At 40.1% G+C, this 16,868-nt stretch overlaps 1 protein-coding gene across 2 annotated transcripts; it reads right to left on the bottom strand.

Moving 5' to 3' along the window:
• Window positions 1-231: 231 nt before the first annotated feature.
• LOC117462007 (E3 ubiquitin-protein ligase MARCHF6-like) lies at window positions 232-16,846 on the bottom strand. Of its 2 annotated transcripts, none has more exons than XM_034104031.2 (26): window positions 16,595-16,846; window positions 15,289-15,388; window positions 14,845-14,918; window positions 14,574-14,717; window positions 14,335-14,407; window positions 13,921-14,101; window positions 13,071-13,296; window positions 12,773-12,831; window positions 10,893-10,925; window positions 10,003-10,054; window positions 9,761-9,819; window positions 9,580-9,660; window positions 9,208-9,276; window positions 8,969-9,043; window positions 8,645-8,779; window positions 8,429-8,548; window positions 7,751-7,851; window positions 7,439-7,576; window positions 6,988-7,183; window positions 6,747-6,816; window positions 6,472-6,653; window positions 5,928-6,062; window positions 5,528-5,617; window positions 5,136-5,268; window positions 4,864-4,999; window positions 232-2,853 (listed from the first exon to the last, which is right to left on the bottom strand). In XM_034104031.2, exons 1-26 carry the CDS (start codon window positions 16,611-16,613, stop codon window positions 2,769-2,771), a joined length of 2,766 nt encoding a protein of 921 aa, XP_033959922.1. In that variant the 5' UTR covers window positions 16,614-16,846; the 3' UTR covers window positions 232-2,768. The 2 variants fall into 2 exon arrangements, with proteins under 2 accessions (XP_033959922.1, XP_033959921.1); XM_034104030.2 differs by having other exon boundaries at window positions 12,773-12,834.
• Window positions 16,847-16,868: the final 22 nt, after the last annotated feature.

Here is a 16,868-nt window from a genome sequence, read left to right on the forward strand (position 1 = left end):
ATCTAATGATTTACAAAGAGAAAAAAAAGCAAGGTCATAAAAGAACATGGATTCTTTGTTGCAGGAAATATTAGTTCCACTTTCTTTCTCTAATCATCTCACCACTCTTAACATGACATACTGTACATGTCAAACCCCTTGTGGGCGTAACAACAACATTGGGATCCACAGATCCAAGCCAAAAATATATTATTGCCCTTAATGTAAGGAAAAAACTGAAACTCTTGAAAATAATTTCAACAATGTTTTTATTGCTTCATATTACTGAACCAACATTTGATAGACCTTAAAGCATATACCTCTATGATACAGTACATGCCACTGCCTTCTTTTGCACATATAAAAATAGAAATCATTTGCTTCTAGAAATTGAAGACCAAAATGCGAAGTGTCCAGCTTAGTTCAGGAAGATACCTAAAGGTCACTTTATAGCGTAATGTATCTAATGTGAGCATTCCACAAAGCAGCACTACAGCCGTCAGCACTAAAGTTAACATCATTTACAATCCATATCTATAGAAAAGCAGGTTGTTTGCTAAACTCCTAATGAAACACAAATGCAGTGTCAAAAACAGATAATCTTTTAAGTCAAACCCATTGTGCAAAATCACCACAGTGAAATACTGATTTATCTTTGTGTGTCAGTGGGAGGGAAATCAAATGTGTTGATTGTGTTTCAATGGATTCTGGTATAAAGTGCAGCAACACATTCAAACAATTGCATGAGAAAAGCTAAACTTTACAACCAGACCATTATTGTCCCCCTTAAGAAATAAAAGTGGAGAAGAAAGAACCTGTTGGAGAATAAGATCTGTGACTGTTTCTATTGGTAGTTTGATAGAAATGGCTAATGCTTGTTATTTTCATTTAAACAATGCTATGTATGCCTGTATTTTAGAGTGATTAGAAATATAACTTCTGACTGAAAGTTCTGAAACTTGCATTGGGATCACCCAAGTGTCCATCAAAACTGAAATGATCCAAACCTCAATTTTCTTTTTTATTTGTGCCCCCTGCCAAGACATAATTCCAGCATCTAACCCTTTGTGAAAAGATTTTTACAACACCTTAATTAGTGAACTGATCCAGGCTATTCTTTTTCCAATTTACAGATGTTAAGCTAAGCTAACCATCTTCATACACTGTGCTGAGTGAGTTGACTGTTTCCTGTCATATACACATGGTCACATCCTAAATACCAGAGTACCCCTTTAATATCTAACGAAGCTTGTTTAGAACTTTGTAATTTGTATTCACTCTTGTTTCTATGCATGTTTTGGCAGTTTCTTTTTCTCCTACATTGTTCTTCAGTTGGCCATTAGCTCTCAGAGTCGTATAAGCCACTAAGGATTTCCCCACTTTATCATTTGGTTTTCCTTTTTATATATAATTTTAGGCTGGTAAAAATCTGAGCAGCGGACTTTAGAGGAGGCTTGCAGGTCAAATCTGCGAAAGGTGAAAAAAAACATTAGCTTTCAGGGGAAATGGGTAAGACTGGGTTGGACCAGCTAAACCCTTTTCCTTGATTGTGTAAAATCCTTCATAATTTCTTATATAATTATTTGAAACCCAAGTAGTTTACTAAATTAGGTTGCACCAGTGAAACATAAGGAAGGTCTTAACTAGTGAAGACCTCAGTAATGATTAAGCATTTGCTAGGAAACAATTTGCTTCATCCAATCAAAAGCAATCGACTGTGTAAACAAGAAGTCGCCTAAATAGTTTTACAGGAAAATGTAACTGCCAATCATTTATAAATGTTATGAGTTGTTTTAATTATGTCTGCATACGTGGAAATGTTTTTTGAGTAAGTAGTATTCATGCAGTAGTCTGTATAGTTCACTTTCTCTCCGCAGGGAAATTCAGCGTTTTTCAATATTTTTCATCCATCAGAATAAATATTTCTGTAAAATCAGTGTCAGTCTTGGATGTAACACAGGCAGAAATGTTGTGAGGCTGTTTTTCCAGTTACATTTTTTGTAAAAAAACCTCACTTAATGACCTCTCCTCTCCTGTAGGAACGTACTACACATTCCAGACTGTTTTTAAAATGAGAACATCTTAAGAAAAAAAATTTCCTCGGCTGTTTCCAGAGTGTCAACAAATAAAATGATCCTTCTTTACTCCTTGTTATCTTCTAACAGCTCACTCCAGAAATGTAACACTACAAATTAATTAAAAAAACACTAAAAAAAGAAAAATCACAATCACAATGCTACATCTTCATGTCCCTCATTATCACTGACAACCTCAATTTGATGAAGGGTGTCATTTGAAACGAATCAACAATTGAAACGGAAACACAGAGGCGTTCCCGTGCAAATATCGCCTCAGCAGCTCTGAAATGTCAAAAACGTCCCATTAAGAGACACTTCTGTGTGAGCTGGACGACATTTCACCACACGCATTCAAAGGGAAGAACAATCTGAGGTAAAAGCTGTGCTCAACTGACCTTACTTCAAACCTATTTAAAAAAATTATAAAATGACAGCTCAGACAAAAACACATTAAACAGGGCAGACAGTCCACAGCTTTTGTGATGAGCTCATCATAATTGAAATGTTGCATGAAGAATTGTTTGTCTTCACTCCTCAATGTCTCACAGCAGTAATTGAATAAGAAGACTAGGCTGCAGGTGAACGTTTAGAGATTGTTTGAAGTTGGCATTTGACAGCCAAGCACGGAGCAAACTATAAAAAAAAGTTTCACCACGGGAGCTGAGGGAAACTCAGATCTCAGCGCTGTGCAGAGCGAGTCAGCTCCAGCGTTTAAGAGGGGGAGCTGTGCGAGGAGGTGGACATCCTCCTGCCGTTCTTGCGCTCATAATTCACCAGACACTGCCCCACCAGGTATCTGGAGAAACAGGAAAAGTTGTGAGCAAATCCTTTTTTAACATCGTTAGTAAAGTACATGCACGTGTTCGCTGGTTGTAAAGCTGAAATGTTGTTTTATTCTTGTTAGAGGGCTTTTTTATTTTCTGATGTTATAGACTGGTAAAATCCCTTTATTTATATTTTTCCCCTGGGCCACAAACTTTGCCCACATGCCTGAAGTTCAACAAAACAGTGTGCTCTGTTGCGTATGCATTATGCAGGGTAAAACTATTTTTCACATCTTCCTATCATAAATGAGCGAAGAGATTCTGCTTCACAAAAACCAGCATTTAGACCCATCCCCTGCTCTGTCTGGGGAAGGGTCTAATTGCTGGCCCAATAAATACATTATTAAAAATACATCCTACGTGCTGATGCTTTTTAGTAACTGACTTTCATTTGGCAACTCCAGATTCCAGTCATTTGTTCCCTTTTTAACTCGGCCTGACTCGGGAGTCTTTATGGTCAAGAGCATTCTGACTTTCCCTACATCACGATATATTAGGGATGTAACGATATATTAGGGATGTAACGATATACCGAATATCGCGGTAAATAAACGTCCCAATACCGTCGTGAGACTGACAAAATCTACCGCGATTAAAAAGAAAAATTAAAAAATTGTTTTTTAAAAACACCTTTATTGAACCAGGTGGTCCCATTGAGATCATCGATCTATTTTCCAAGAGAGATCTGTCCAACATGGCAGCAAGTAGGTTACAACATGAACATAAAACAACAGAACACAAAAGGACATTGTATTTACAGGGCTACATTTACACACCTAGAGACATTGACAAGTACCAACAGTATATTTATATCTCTGTCAATAAGCCTCACCTTCTTGGCAAAAACGGTATTGTTTTTGAAGTGGTGGAGACAATGCACAGTTTGACCCACTGCTGTCACCCATGGCCAAAGCATATCTCTCCGTCCCACTGAGGTGGCGTTAGACTTTTTCGCTGTCCGTCATTTTGACAGACAGAATCGTAAAATATCCGTCATAATCCCTTATTACCCGTCGGGTCTGAACAGTTCACGAGAGAGCACGCTCATGAACTGTCAACCGGGGGGGCGGTATTATGCCGTGTGTGCATGCACCTCGCGGGAGCGCGCACAGCGTAAAGCAAAACCTCCCAGACATGTGTTGATCTGTACGGCACAGTACGGTTTGGAAACTATATAATTTCCTTTTGGAGGGCATGCATAACACGGCATAACACCAGAGCCTCGCTGCGGGGAAACGTTGGCGCTGTTCCGAGTTTGTTCTAATCTGTCAAAATGACAGACTGCTTTCAGATTTTTCCGTCATTGTTAAATAAAATATTCGGTTAACGCGACCACTGCTGTCCCAGCAACATCAGTACCAAGCGAGAGAGTTTTTTCCAGAGCAGGGGATATTGTAAATGCCCAAACATCCCAGCTTATAAATACCTGGAAATGTGGACATTCTCATATTCCTAAAAACCTGTCTGAGTGAGTGACTAGTGAGTTTGAGTTGAGTTTCTTGAAAAAGTAAAGTGAAACTTGATTTATTTTATTGCAGGGTCTGATTATTAAATGTCCTTGTTTATTTGTGAGATGCAGTGGCACAAAGAAAAGGCCTACTTTGTTTGGTAGTAGGCCTACTAGTACAGTAGGCACAAAAACACTGGTTTTCTTGTTCTAGTCTGATACTGTCACTTTGTTGTTGACACTTTAAAATACTGCTATCCTACTAAAATGCTGTACAAATCGGATTTATTATTTAATAAAGAAACATTTTTCGAGTAAAAAAAATGTGTATTGAAAAAAAAAATTGAATTATTTTTTCTTTTCCTTTATTATTCAATATCGCACCGTGAGTTTTTGGTATCGTTACATCCCTACGATATATATACACATATGTTGCCTTATCACAGAGCCTTATTGGCGGAAATGCGTGAATCAAACAGCTCCTTGAGCTTCTTTGCCTTCACTGTTTTTTATATGTTATAAAAAATATACTGACTTGTCGTTCTTGATGTGCTCGTAGAGGCGTTTGAACTGTCGTATCTGGAAGAACAGGACGGCCAACAGAATGACCACCATCATCAGGAGGGGATAGATCCTCCGCTCCACCAGCGTCTGCATCTCTGGTGTCACACCTACAGAGCAATACGAGACGCGTCATTACTCTAGGAACTGATGTTATATAGTAAATGAAAGACAAAACAAATACGAATTACACTTTAGCTCGCACAGTAGATCAACACAGACGCGTGTACATACATATAGACTCACCAAGAAGTGGTGTGATGCCTATAGAGATGGTGTAGGGAACACTGAGAGACAGCAGCAGGACGCAGATGACGGGGGCCGCCAGACCCCGCAAGATGAAGTGGAGGTCGATGTTGCGGATACCATTAGCGTACACCTGTAGGAAAAAGAGGAGTAACTGCTGATTGGTTGCTTTACTTCATTGCAATGCCAGTTAAAATACTTCTGTGCTTGAAAGTGACATTTCCATCTTAGAATCTGCTTCTATCGACAGCTTTAAACATCTTTGATTAAACAGTGGACTAAATGGATCATGAAAACAAATATTTCCTTTTTATAATCCGCATAGTGTATTTAAAGGTCAGTGTTTCAGTTTGTTTCACAATTGAATAAAGCTGGAAGGATGTGAGACGGACCTGCTCGATGACGGTTTTGAGCCACCACTGGGGGCCCATCAGTGTGATGGCAGCGATGATTTTAGCATGAAGCACGCCCAGGGCCCAGTCCTGTCACACACAGACACACAATCAATTAAGCAAGACACAATGAGGGTTGTCCGAACAGTATGGCCTCAGGGCAGTAACACTGCGCTGAGGCCGTCTGAAATGAGCAGCCTTAAGAAAAAAAAGGTGTCAAACTGGAATGTATTAGGAACATTTTGAAAAAAGTTGATCGAGCCTGACATTCATTCACAAATATGAAGTTTCCATACTCCATACATTGAATTTGAAATGCCAAGATGAGAAAGCAGGAAAAATGTAAAATGTATACTATCAGGTGGTTTCATATTTAAATGCATACAGACTCTAGCCGTACCTGCCAGGGGTAGAAGAGAGGCGTCTGGTCCAGCTGCACTCTGAGAGGAGCGACGATGACCAGTTCGAACAGCAGACCCAGCAGCAGAGGAATCACCCCGGCCAACAGCACGGCCACAACGAGGGTCTTTAGGATCTGTTTGCACCAAGACATCACATTAAAATAACATCCATTTGCCACATTAGGCCCTGTGTCCACAGAGCAACATTTGCTGGCACAAAGAAAACGACTCGTTGAAAACAGTAAAAGTACAACCAGTGCCTGCCCGGCCAACAGCTTCTTTGTCTTTGTTACAAAACTAGTCTAAAAGACTTGGTAAAGGCAAGTTTGTCCTCCAATTTATCGTGACGTCACCAGCACTTTTCTTAATGTTGCGTAGGAACACTCAGAAAAAAGACGCAGGGTGGAATGCTTTTTTTGTGAGGCGGCTGCATGTGAGGGAATTCGCTCTCTCCTCATTAAACATGTTTGAAGAGACGAAGAAAAAGGGCGCTTTGTAGACCCAGCCCCTAATACCGGCAGAGCTTATTTTTGCCATTTTTACCATGAGGCTCCACTCGTGGACCTTGGTCAGGATGATGGTGCGCCCCTGGGGCATCCAGGACAGCACCACGGTGGCGGCTCGGATGGACAGCCAGCAGATGTACAGGCCACTGGCCGCCGTGTACAGCTCGTGAACCATGGCGCTGCCCATCCAGAACGACATCAGCCAGCGGCCAGCAAACACTGGGAGAGAGGGGGGGGAAGACGTGTTAGATAGGAGCGGTGAGGAATTACTTGGAAATGAAATGAAAAAAGGTGGAAGGCAGAGAAACTTACCCGGCAGTATGAGGCAGAGCAGACTAGCCAGCAGCAGCGTCACACACATGAAGACGACCAGGAGGACGATCTAACAACACAAAGGAACAAAGAAAGTCAGCTGTGCAGGAAAACTGAACAGAATAGAATTCTGACTATTTATCCAAATTAAGTCCATATTTTTAGATTCATTCATTTAATTTATTTTAAAGGCCTTTTAAGGTTCTGTTGGTATTTGATATTAAATAATGCTGTGAGTCACCTTGAGGGAGAAGTCGACGGGCCGGTGGTACGCCTGGAAGCCGATAGGACCGCCCTGCTGCAGAATGGCCTGATGGGCAGCGTGAAGCCCCTCCCCCAGGCCAGGGAACCTGTTGTTATGGCGATCGGGAGGGTTGTTGTTTGGATTATCATCATCATCATCTTCATGGTCTCCCAGCAGGTAGGAGTGAAGGTCACTGTGGGGAGCCATTAGAGTCTTATTACTATTGGAGGTCTTGATTTGCCCCCGTTATATGAACACTGATTGTTCCTCTGTGGCCAATATGTTGTTAACAATTATGGTACACAGAATATAAAGCAAAACTAAAACTAATCACTTTTCTTTATTCAGGCAAAGTCATATTTAATTTCTTCAATGTATTAATCAGAGCAGGCTCCCATTACATGCCATTGTTCTGATTTGTTCCTAAACTACAGTGTGTGTGACCTACAGCATGTATCCAGTTGTGAAGGTCCAGGCGTGGACGAGGCGTTTGAGCCACTGGCGGGTGTGGCCCTGCTCCAGCAGCGCCGGCAGCACCACCTGAAGCAGCAGCAGCTCCAACGACAGCTCGCTGACGGGGGCGTCGCTGTGGAGACGACACATAAACCAAACTTCAGTTTCTCACACACTGTCAATATAACCAGTAACAGCAGAAGCTAATTTCTTCTAGCTGCTTCCTGTTCTTGTTAAGCCTGAATAGACAGGAAATACAACTGTAGCTTTGCAATACTGTGAGTTAAACGACAATGTAGCGTTGTACCTGTAAAGCATGACGTTGTAGGGCAGGAAGTTTGGGAAGAGCAGTTTAATGATTCGTATAGGAAGCCAAAGCATCAGCAGAACTATGGAGCCAAACACCACCTAGAGAAATACACACATCAATGTTTGCTCATTCTATCGCACAGAGGAACCAGTCACATTAGGCTGCATTCGTTGCGCGAATCCTATTTTCATGCTTACTGAGGATACGTCACATCAATGGATTTTCATTTCTATAGTTTCTGTCAGTTAACCTCAATAAACATCATTTTACACTTTAAATCGATTGCTCCTCTTTGAAATGTGCTTGATTTTGGTCATCTTTGCACTTTAAGTATATTTTGATGGCAATTATTTTCAAGTCAAGTAATAAGCGTTATTGGCATTACATTTGTTATCGATTTCAATGTGACTAGAATGTAGCAATGCAGACAAAACAAAAACAATGCAGGTGTTGACTACTACTACCGATTATAACCAAGATACAGTATGTAAGAAGGAATAATACAAGATATCAAATATTGTATAAATAACTTCTACTGATACCATTTTTTATTTTAAATATTTTGTTTTGAAAATGTTCTACTCTATTACAGCATATCAGAGTAAACATAGATCTGGGCCTGGTTAGCCCGAAGTAGGTTTGAGAGTGAGCAGAGCAGGAGGATACTACACTGACCACAGAGAGGATGAACCTGCGCAGGTGTCGGTAGATGGGCAGGTGGATCATCTCCTGCACCGGGTTAAAGTCTGGATCGTTCAGGTTCCTCAGGAACCACAGCACGCCGGGCCGGAGCACCTGCAGCCACAAAGAAATGTCAAAACATTTCATAAGACATAAAAGGGGTTTTACAGTTAAGACAGGTTGCAACACATGGCCAAGTCCTCCACTGACCTCTCGGAGCAGCAGGATGAAGGAGGCGAAGTAGAAGACGTAGACCATGCCCACCAGCCAGTGGAGGAACATGGTGGTACCGGGGGCCGAGTCGAAACTCTGCTTCCTGTCTTTCAGAGTCGCATCAAACATTTCCTGCAATGAACATGGGTTTAATTATGCTTTCATTACCAAAATAAAAGTCTGGTATTTGCCGAACAAATGTGATATTTTGAGGTGTTTGTGATCACATTTGTTAATAGTGCCATGATTGCATTTCATTAGTTTGCCTAGTCAGTAAGGGGCAGCACATATCACTGGGTTTGCTCTGCATGATTGTCTTACCAGTGAGCAAATGTCGAGCCACCAGCCACAAATCAGCGGGAACAAGCCTATCTCCATGACAACCAGCAAGGAAACCTGCAACATGTAACAAAAAACAAAGCAATTAAGTTTCTGTTTTCATGATTTGGTCGTGTAATCATAATTTACCTAATTATGTTTTTTGCCTGAAAGCTTTCCAAATTTGATTAAAAAAAAAAGAAGATGTTTGTAAACATCCCAATCTTGAATCTTTAATTTACCTTGACGACGATGTAGAAGACACCCACGAGACGTCTGCATCGCTGGAACCTTACTAATGAAGCAAACGCCTGAAGAGGGCGAGTTAAGGACTAACACCACCATCTTAAGTTAATAGCATTTAGTTTATATATCATTCTAATAAGTAAGTATTAATATACAAACTCCTGGAGACAAAACAGACACCTGACATTAGCTGTTGGCTTCCTGTATGGCAACACTCACATTAGAAAGTAGATAAAATAAAGAAATATTGAACAAATATGCACTAACATCAAACAACAGTTTACCGATCATACAGTACCTAAAGTGTCTGAGGAATACTTTTGGGTCATTTCATGAACATTTTTTATTGTTGTGTTTGAAGAGGATACATGGAAGAGTATGAGATTTCCAGCCAGGAGGATGTACCCCAGTATGGTGGTGACGAGTCCATCGAAGTGTGAAGCTTTGATCTGGAACCATATATCATTTAAAAAAATGTCATCACTGCATAGAAAACCTAGTTTCTAGTAGTTCATTTGAATAATATAAATACCCCCCAGATGCACTTACATAATCTTCAAAGCCCAGTCCAACCACGGAGAAATGGCCAATGTGATATGGGCAAAAAGCTAGAGGAAAATACGAAGGCTTTGTTAGGATCTGTGGTTTAGTGGAGACAATAAAATCATATTTATTTTCTTTATAAATACATTTAAGAATGGTACAACATTAATATGATGGATCAGAATGAGAGCATTTGTTATCCCTGTTGAAATTGGATTTGTGAAAGTATAGGTATAACGAAGTCTCACCAAAGACGAGGATGACGAGGGTGTTGAGAGACACCACCCAGAACACATGCTCCTACAGGAGAAACACACACACACAAGCGTCTCAGTCAATGTTAAACAATTCAAACACACAATGACACCTGTGTATATCAAAATATAATTCCATTGAGGTTGTTGAAAGGAAATTCCAGTATACAGTAGGGATGCATACCGGTATCACCGAAATACCGGTTACTGGTGGCTACGGTATTCCGTACCGAAATCAGATCCGGTTTTGATACTTTTATAAAAAAAAATGTTTTACATTTTTTTTATTAATTTTAAAAGTGAGTCCGTGGCCCGTGATGGCGGGTGTTATAAATTAGATTGCATAATCGTTTTTCTTCATATTTTATGTATTTTTCATTGTTTGTTCAATACTAGAAAGGTAAAAGTCCCACAAATGAACTGTGATGGGATTTGTTTTCTCTCACCAGTGAAGATAAATGTTGATTTTAAAGATGAGATTTGTTTGTTTGTGCAATGCCGAGATCTCATGACCTTTATTCTATTATGTATTTGTTCTGTAGTCGAATCTCAGGTTTAACATTAATTATAACGGTGCTATAACGGTCTGTTTGCATTGACAAGATGTGCTATTCACGCGGCACACCTGATGGCGGGTGTTATAAAAGATATTCCATAATCGGTTTTCTTCATATTTTTTATGTATTTTTTATTGTTTGTTCAGTACTAAAAGGTCCAAGAAGTCCCACAATTGAATTTAATATTCATTTGACATGTTAACTATATCGTAAAGGGCTTCATGGGAGTAATTGTGGGATGATACATTTTCAAAAAAAAATGTACCAGAATCTGCCTCTAAGGGTGACTTTAAACTGTGTGTGGAAGAAGAAAGGATGAGCACTTACCAAAAAAACTAAAGAGCCATCCAGCCCAAGCATCTGGAACACAAACAGAAAATAATGTCATAATGATGCTTTGTAATACATATACAGTACATAAACATGCTACCAGTGTTGTAGTCAAGTCACCAATTCACGAGTTCAAGTCACTCTCGAGTCACCACTCTTCGAGTCCGAGTCCAAGTCGGAGTCACCAAGGGAGAGTCGTAGTCCAAGTCTGAGTCACCCAAGGAGTGTCCGAGTCGAGTCCGAGTCATCATTACCTGTATTCGAGTCCGAGTCCAAGTCTGAGTCACCCAAGGAGTGTCCGAGTCGAGTCCGAGTCACAAGTCTTCATATATTAATCTTCGTGGATATATGTGTTGAAATGTAGCTGCTCCTCTACATTGCTGTTATCCTGTCATGTTATACTAATCTGTCTATTGAACTGTTGTGAAGCGAGTTTGGCTACAATTCTTGTAATAGGTGCTATACAAATATAAAGCTTAATACTAATATTATTATATATAAATAAACTATATTTAAAATGAGTTACCTTTTAGAGAAGTGATATTTGTATGCCAATATTTTCCTATGGTAAAGTTTTCGTTTTGCACTTTTATTTGATAGTAATAAGATCGGGACTCTTATTTTGAAGGAACTTTTAGGGTAAATCGGTTTACTGATAAAGATTTAGCCCCAGAAAGCACATGGCTACTTAGCATGCAAAATGATGTCATTCTGCATGTTCAGTAGCCATGTGCTTTCGTGTTATCGGCTGAATCTTTATTTATTGATTAGATCACGTTACTCTGATGATAGTGTTCAAGACAGCCTATATGTCTGAACTCGATCCTTAGAGTAATGTGTTACGGAGCCTTCTCTTCAATATTGTTTCCACATAACGAGCATTTTGCGCTGCTCTTTTCCAATGTGGAAGCAGAATGTGTGGAAGCATACAGCACAATGCGGGATGTGTCTCTAGACATCTTTAGACTGGAATAGAGGGGCCCAGTACGTGAACTCGCCTCGCAGGTACACACGCCAGGATAGAGGACATGAGACTCCAGAAAAATGTTGCTCTAGTCCGAGTCCAAGTCGGAGCGTCAATGTGCAAGTCGAGTCCGAGTCATTGTGGGGGGGGAAATTCACGAGTCCGAGTCCAAGTCAGCGTATGCGATAATTCACGAGTCCGAGTCGCACCAATCAGTGCGCGAGTCCGAGTCGAGTCCCGAAAATCGGCACTCGGGCCGGCTAAAATGATTGGTCGTGCTTTTTACAGCGCTACGGCTTCCACAGATGACATTTTTTTATGTATTTTTTGTCAAAGCACTTAAGATATTCATTGCTATCAGGATGTTAAGAGCATTCCATGGAATATAACAAAAAGTGTATCTCGAGCCGGTTTCTCAAACTTACCTACCCCACCTTTAACTGCTCGAGATGTATATTTCCTGTCACAGAACGTTTTTTTTTATTACCCTAAAATAATTGTGCATAATAAAAGTGTGTGTGGTCCTGCGTCTAGTATAAATTATTCAGTGTGTACATTCTTACGGTTAAAATATAAAAAACCTGTCTTTCAGGCTGTGGTGCCCTACGCTATTTAACTATATTTTATTATAGTGTCCTTAAAGATGTTTTGTTTTATATTAGATTTTTTGTTTTATATGGAGATTCTTTGTTTCATATTTTATGTATGCACCATGCGTCAAATTCCTCGTATGTGTGAACCTACCTGGCAATAAACCCGTTTCTGATTCGGATTCTTTTAATATCATTTAGGATTTGAAATTCCTGTAGTGTGCACCAGGCATTATACTTTGCTTTTGTAGTTTTGCTACAATACACCATTTTTTGGGAGGGTGGCTGGAGACATACAGTATGGACAAATAATAGTCTCCCACCCTCTCCCAGGTTAGCTCCTCTGCTGCGCGGTCCCACTCCAGGGCATTCCAGTTCAAATCTTCTGCGAAAGATAAATCAGAAACAACTGAAACAGTAAGCAACACCTGTGATGTGCAGTTAAAACAGGTCTGTCAAAAACACTGGTTCCGACATAGTTTACATGTACTCAATCTTAAAACCATTGTTTAGAGACATTTATCTATTTTTTTATCTATTTAAACTGGCCATATAGCTGCATAATATTTCATAAGTTTTACATCCTCTGGGCCTAGTCTATGTTTTTACATCGACACCGACCTTGTCCTCCGTTATTGGCATCAGCAGCGTCCTCCTCCCTGCCTTCCTCATCGTCCCCCTCTTCGTCTTCCTCCCCATCATCGTCCTCATCCTCGTCGTCAAGTTCGGCTTCATCTCTGCCAGCTTCAGGTGGGTCGGCGGGAGGCAGCCCGTCTGGGGCGGGGTCTGCAGGGGCCGGGGCTTCTGCGGCAGCCTCTGCGTTGACGCCAGCGTTAGCACCAGGAACCTGAAGAATCATGAGATAACAAACAACATTTTTGCTGAGAGGCTGAGGTTGGCTTTATCTGACGCGATCAAATAAGGTTAATAACTAACTCAAACTGACTTATTAAATACAGAAATGAAACTTTCTTTGCCATTGCGTGCATCAGCAGTAAATACTAATTATATTAATCTCAATCACAATTTTGTTTTCTCACAAAAAATGCTTCATTAATTTCCGACAAAGCAAATAGTGCCAGTGTTTCCCCAACCATTGTCTTGGGGGGGCGCTGCGTCACCCTAACGGAGCCCTGCGCCCCCCCTGAAATTCAAGGTGTTTAATTAATTTTTATATATATATATATATATAGCGCCAAATCCAAACTGAAATAATCTATCTACGGTCACTTTTCACATTGAACATGTGCTCTTTTATTAAATAAACTAAACACTTATGTTATTTATCCAATATATGTGCATGTTTCAGTGTCCACAGCATTGCTGTGCGCATTCTGTCCTCCACTCTGTTTCTGAAGGGCGGGGCTCCGCTCCTCACACTCATACACACCACACACACACAATAACAGCGACTCAACACTGAATATAGTAATGATTACCATTTTGGCAATTATTGTGAAACTGAACTCACCTCATTAGCTGCTGCAGGGCCGTTCTGCTGGTTAGGAACCAGAGGCTGTTGATTCTGCTCTAACCATTGAGGAGCGCCACCGTGGACTATTTGCTCTCTAAGCCACACCAGGCTGATGAAGGCGCACAGCGTGCAAGTGACCACAAAACAGCCCTGGAGGCAGTCAGCAAGCAGGTTTTGCCTGTGAGGAAGAGAAGAAACATTATGATTTGACCAGTGATATCAAAACTATTTAACAGATTACTTTGTTAGAGTTGAACAAAATAAAATATGGGGGATTGAGTATAGGGAAACTAAGGAAACACCAATCAAATCTTAATCTTCTTGATGGAACTCCAGGGTACAAAATATATGGAGACTTACAACATACAGAATACAGTTTTAGAAAGAAGGGGAAAGAAAACGCAAACTTACGTTGAAAGCATATCTAATGGCAGCGTAAGGAGAGAGCTCACAGAGCCGGTAAATAAACACTTGTAGATACGACCTGTATAAAAAACAACAATCAGAAAAGTATTTCTTACAGTGACATCTACTGTAAAAACTTAAAACTATGATCCAAATTCTCAAATTTTATTGGAATTATCTGTTTGTTTGACACTGAATAAAATCTAAAAAACACAACACAAACAACAAAAAGGAGTGTGACTTACACGCTGTCAGAGGCACCACCCCTAGCCAGGCAAAGGCCACCAGTGTATAATGGAACCAGTATCTGATGGCTGTTCCAATACTGGTGACCAGCCCTGCAAAGATGTCCTGGACAGGCAAGCGGGATGGCATGTCTGGAGAGTAAACTGGAGAAAGAGAACAGGAGAGGTAAAAGACAGATGGTGGAAGTGAGGGGGAAAAATTGTCATAAGTCAAAACCACAAGTTAATACATTTTTTGTGTAATGATCCAATTCACCACCAAACAACTTACTTGGTGTAAATGCAAACCTGTGTTTGCATAATTCACAGTATTCTTTTCTGCTGTGTTTCAACCACTGCAGTAAGCTGTGAAAAGAAGGAGACATATTGAGTTAACTCGCTTAATCCTATAGAAACAAGAGTTTTGATCACTGCATTAAAGTCCAACAACTTTTTCATGTTCTTGTGAATATGGTAGTTAATATTGTTTTCAGTTGTGTAACTACTTCTAAATTGTATTCGGGTACATTCCAGAAGTAGAGTTATGTCTGTGTTTGAGTCCCTGCTTATTTCTAACTTAGAGAATGATTTCCTCATGTTGGAATACACTACAACAACATTTAACAGATTGACAGCTTGGAAATCTAAACAGATAGCAACCTTTTAGGCAGAGAAAAGGCAAAGGAAAATAAACAAACAATACACTTTTAAATGTAACTTGGGTCACTGGACGTACCATTCTTGATGGATAAACTTGATGCTGCCAGTACAGACACAGGGGTGGAAGAGGGGCTTGTCCTGACTACCCTCCGACCTACATACCCGACAGATGTCCGCTGTAGGTACACAACATCATAACATGAAATCATACTCCTGAAATATTTCATTTCATAAACTTGGCATGTTGCATTTTTATCTACAGATCAAAATGTAAAGTTTTTACAGTCATAGGCACATAGCTACAGTGTAGTTGTAATGACAATCTTAAGTCCCAGGCTAACAGTGCCATATACAATATACTTAGAACAAAGAAATAAGTAAAATAGTACAATGAATAAAGTGCATGTGATACCATAGTGCAAGTAAATGCAGTAGTAATTTGCCTTAAACTAAACTCATGACATACCTTTAATTGCAAAAGTTGAAAATAATTGTAAGACCATGCAAGCTTTCTGCATAAACTTTTCTCTCCCAATGGTTTCAGGACTTGCAACTAAAACATTTGTGATAGCATTTGTAGGTCAATGACAGTAGGGCAAACTGCAATCCTTGGATTACCTGTGTCACTGGATGACCAAAATAAAATGACTATAATTAGCCCAGGGTAAAGAGCATAAGACATGTGGGGATGCCATGAGTATGTTTTGACTGACTTATTAAGCTATACTCATATTAACTAGTGCACTATATCACAAAGTGTGAGCGCAGAAACGAATGGCTGTAATGCATTTAAAGCATAAATAGTGCTCAGAGTAAATGTGTTGTTTAAACGTACCCGGAATGACAATAGTAAGATTACAACTGTAGGTTTTAGAATGTCAATTAGATTGTATTCTACATTGTAACACGAGTATTGGTCAACGTGGCAGGTCAACCCAGTGTGTGAATGTAACGTAAACTAGGTTAGTTATGATACTATACGTAATAACGGTTGTTTTAAACGATACTAATGTGTTGCCGACGTTAATAATAAGCTATTAATTACTTTAATGCAAAACTGCTGTCTTCTAAGATGTCACACAATATATTTGTGGACAATACAACGTAAGTTAAAGTGAACGCAAACAGAAACCTAACGTTGCTGACTTTACAACAGCTGATAGCTAACGGGTGTAAGTTGAAGCTAGGTAGCTGGCTAGCTTATGCTAATTGGCTAGCGGTTTCTAGAATTCTAGTGAACCTCGGTCAAAGTGAAAGGAAATGTAGGCGCATGCATTCCCACTGGCAGCCGTGACATGGTGGTTTGAGTGTGATACAGACAATGTTAGTATATTTATTCACCAGTTAAAGCGTACAAGTTAATCAAGTTTTAACATAGCTACCTTCCTCAGCGGTGTCCATCTTGACTGGCTAATAAGGCAGCCCTGCTCCACAAGTCAGGCCAGTCAGTCAGTAAAAAGAAAGCGACAACCGCCTGCTATCTTCATGTAAACATCTTAAGTTATTGTTCAGCTCAAGCTCCGAAGGTCTCGACGAGACCATACGCTTCGTAATTAAATAAAGCCTTTTCTCTTCATAGTACTTCAGCTAGCGGTCAGGACATGTCCAACTCCACATCGTGCTGTTATGTGGTGTTTGCACCATTAGGTGGCAGTC

This window comes from Pseudochaenichthys georgianus, chromosome 17 (assembly GCF_902827115.2).
Source record: "Pseudochaenichthys georgianus chromosome 17, fPseGeo1.2, whole genome shotgun sequence".
Taxonomy (NCBI): Eukaryota; Metazoa; Chordata; class Actinopteri; order Perciformes; family Channichthyidae; genus Pseudochaenichthys; species Pseudochaenichthys georgianus.

Bases quoted from the DNA above. Each gene is read 5' to 3' on its own strand.
- LOC117462007 (XM_034104030.2), bottom strand. The intron at 13,297-13,920 runs GTGAGTTCAGTT...ATGATTCTTCAG, and splicing joins GCCCTGCAGCAGCTAATGAG to GTTCCTGGTGCTAACGCTGG. The intron at 2,854-4,863 runs GTCAGTATATTT...CTGTTTCTCCAG, and splicing joins GAGCACATCAAGAACGACAA to ATACCTGGTGGGGCAGTGTC.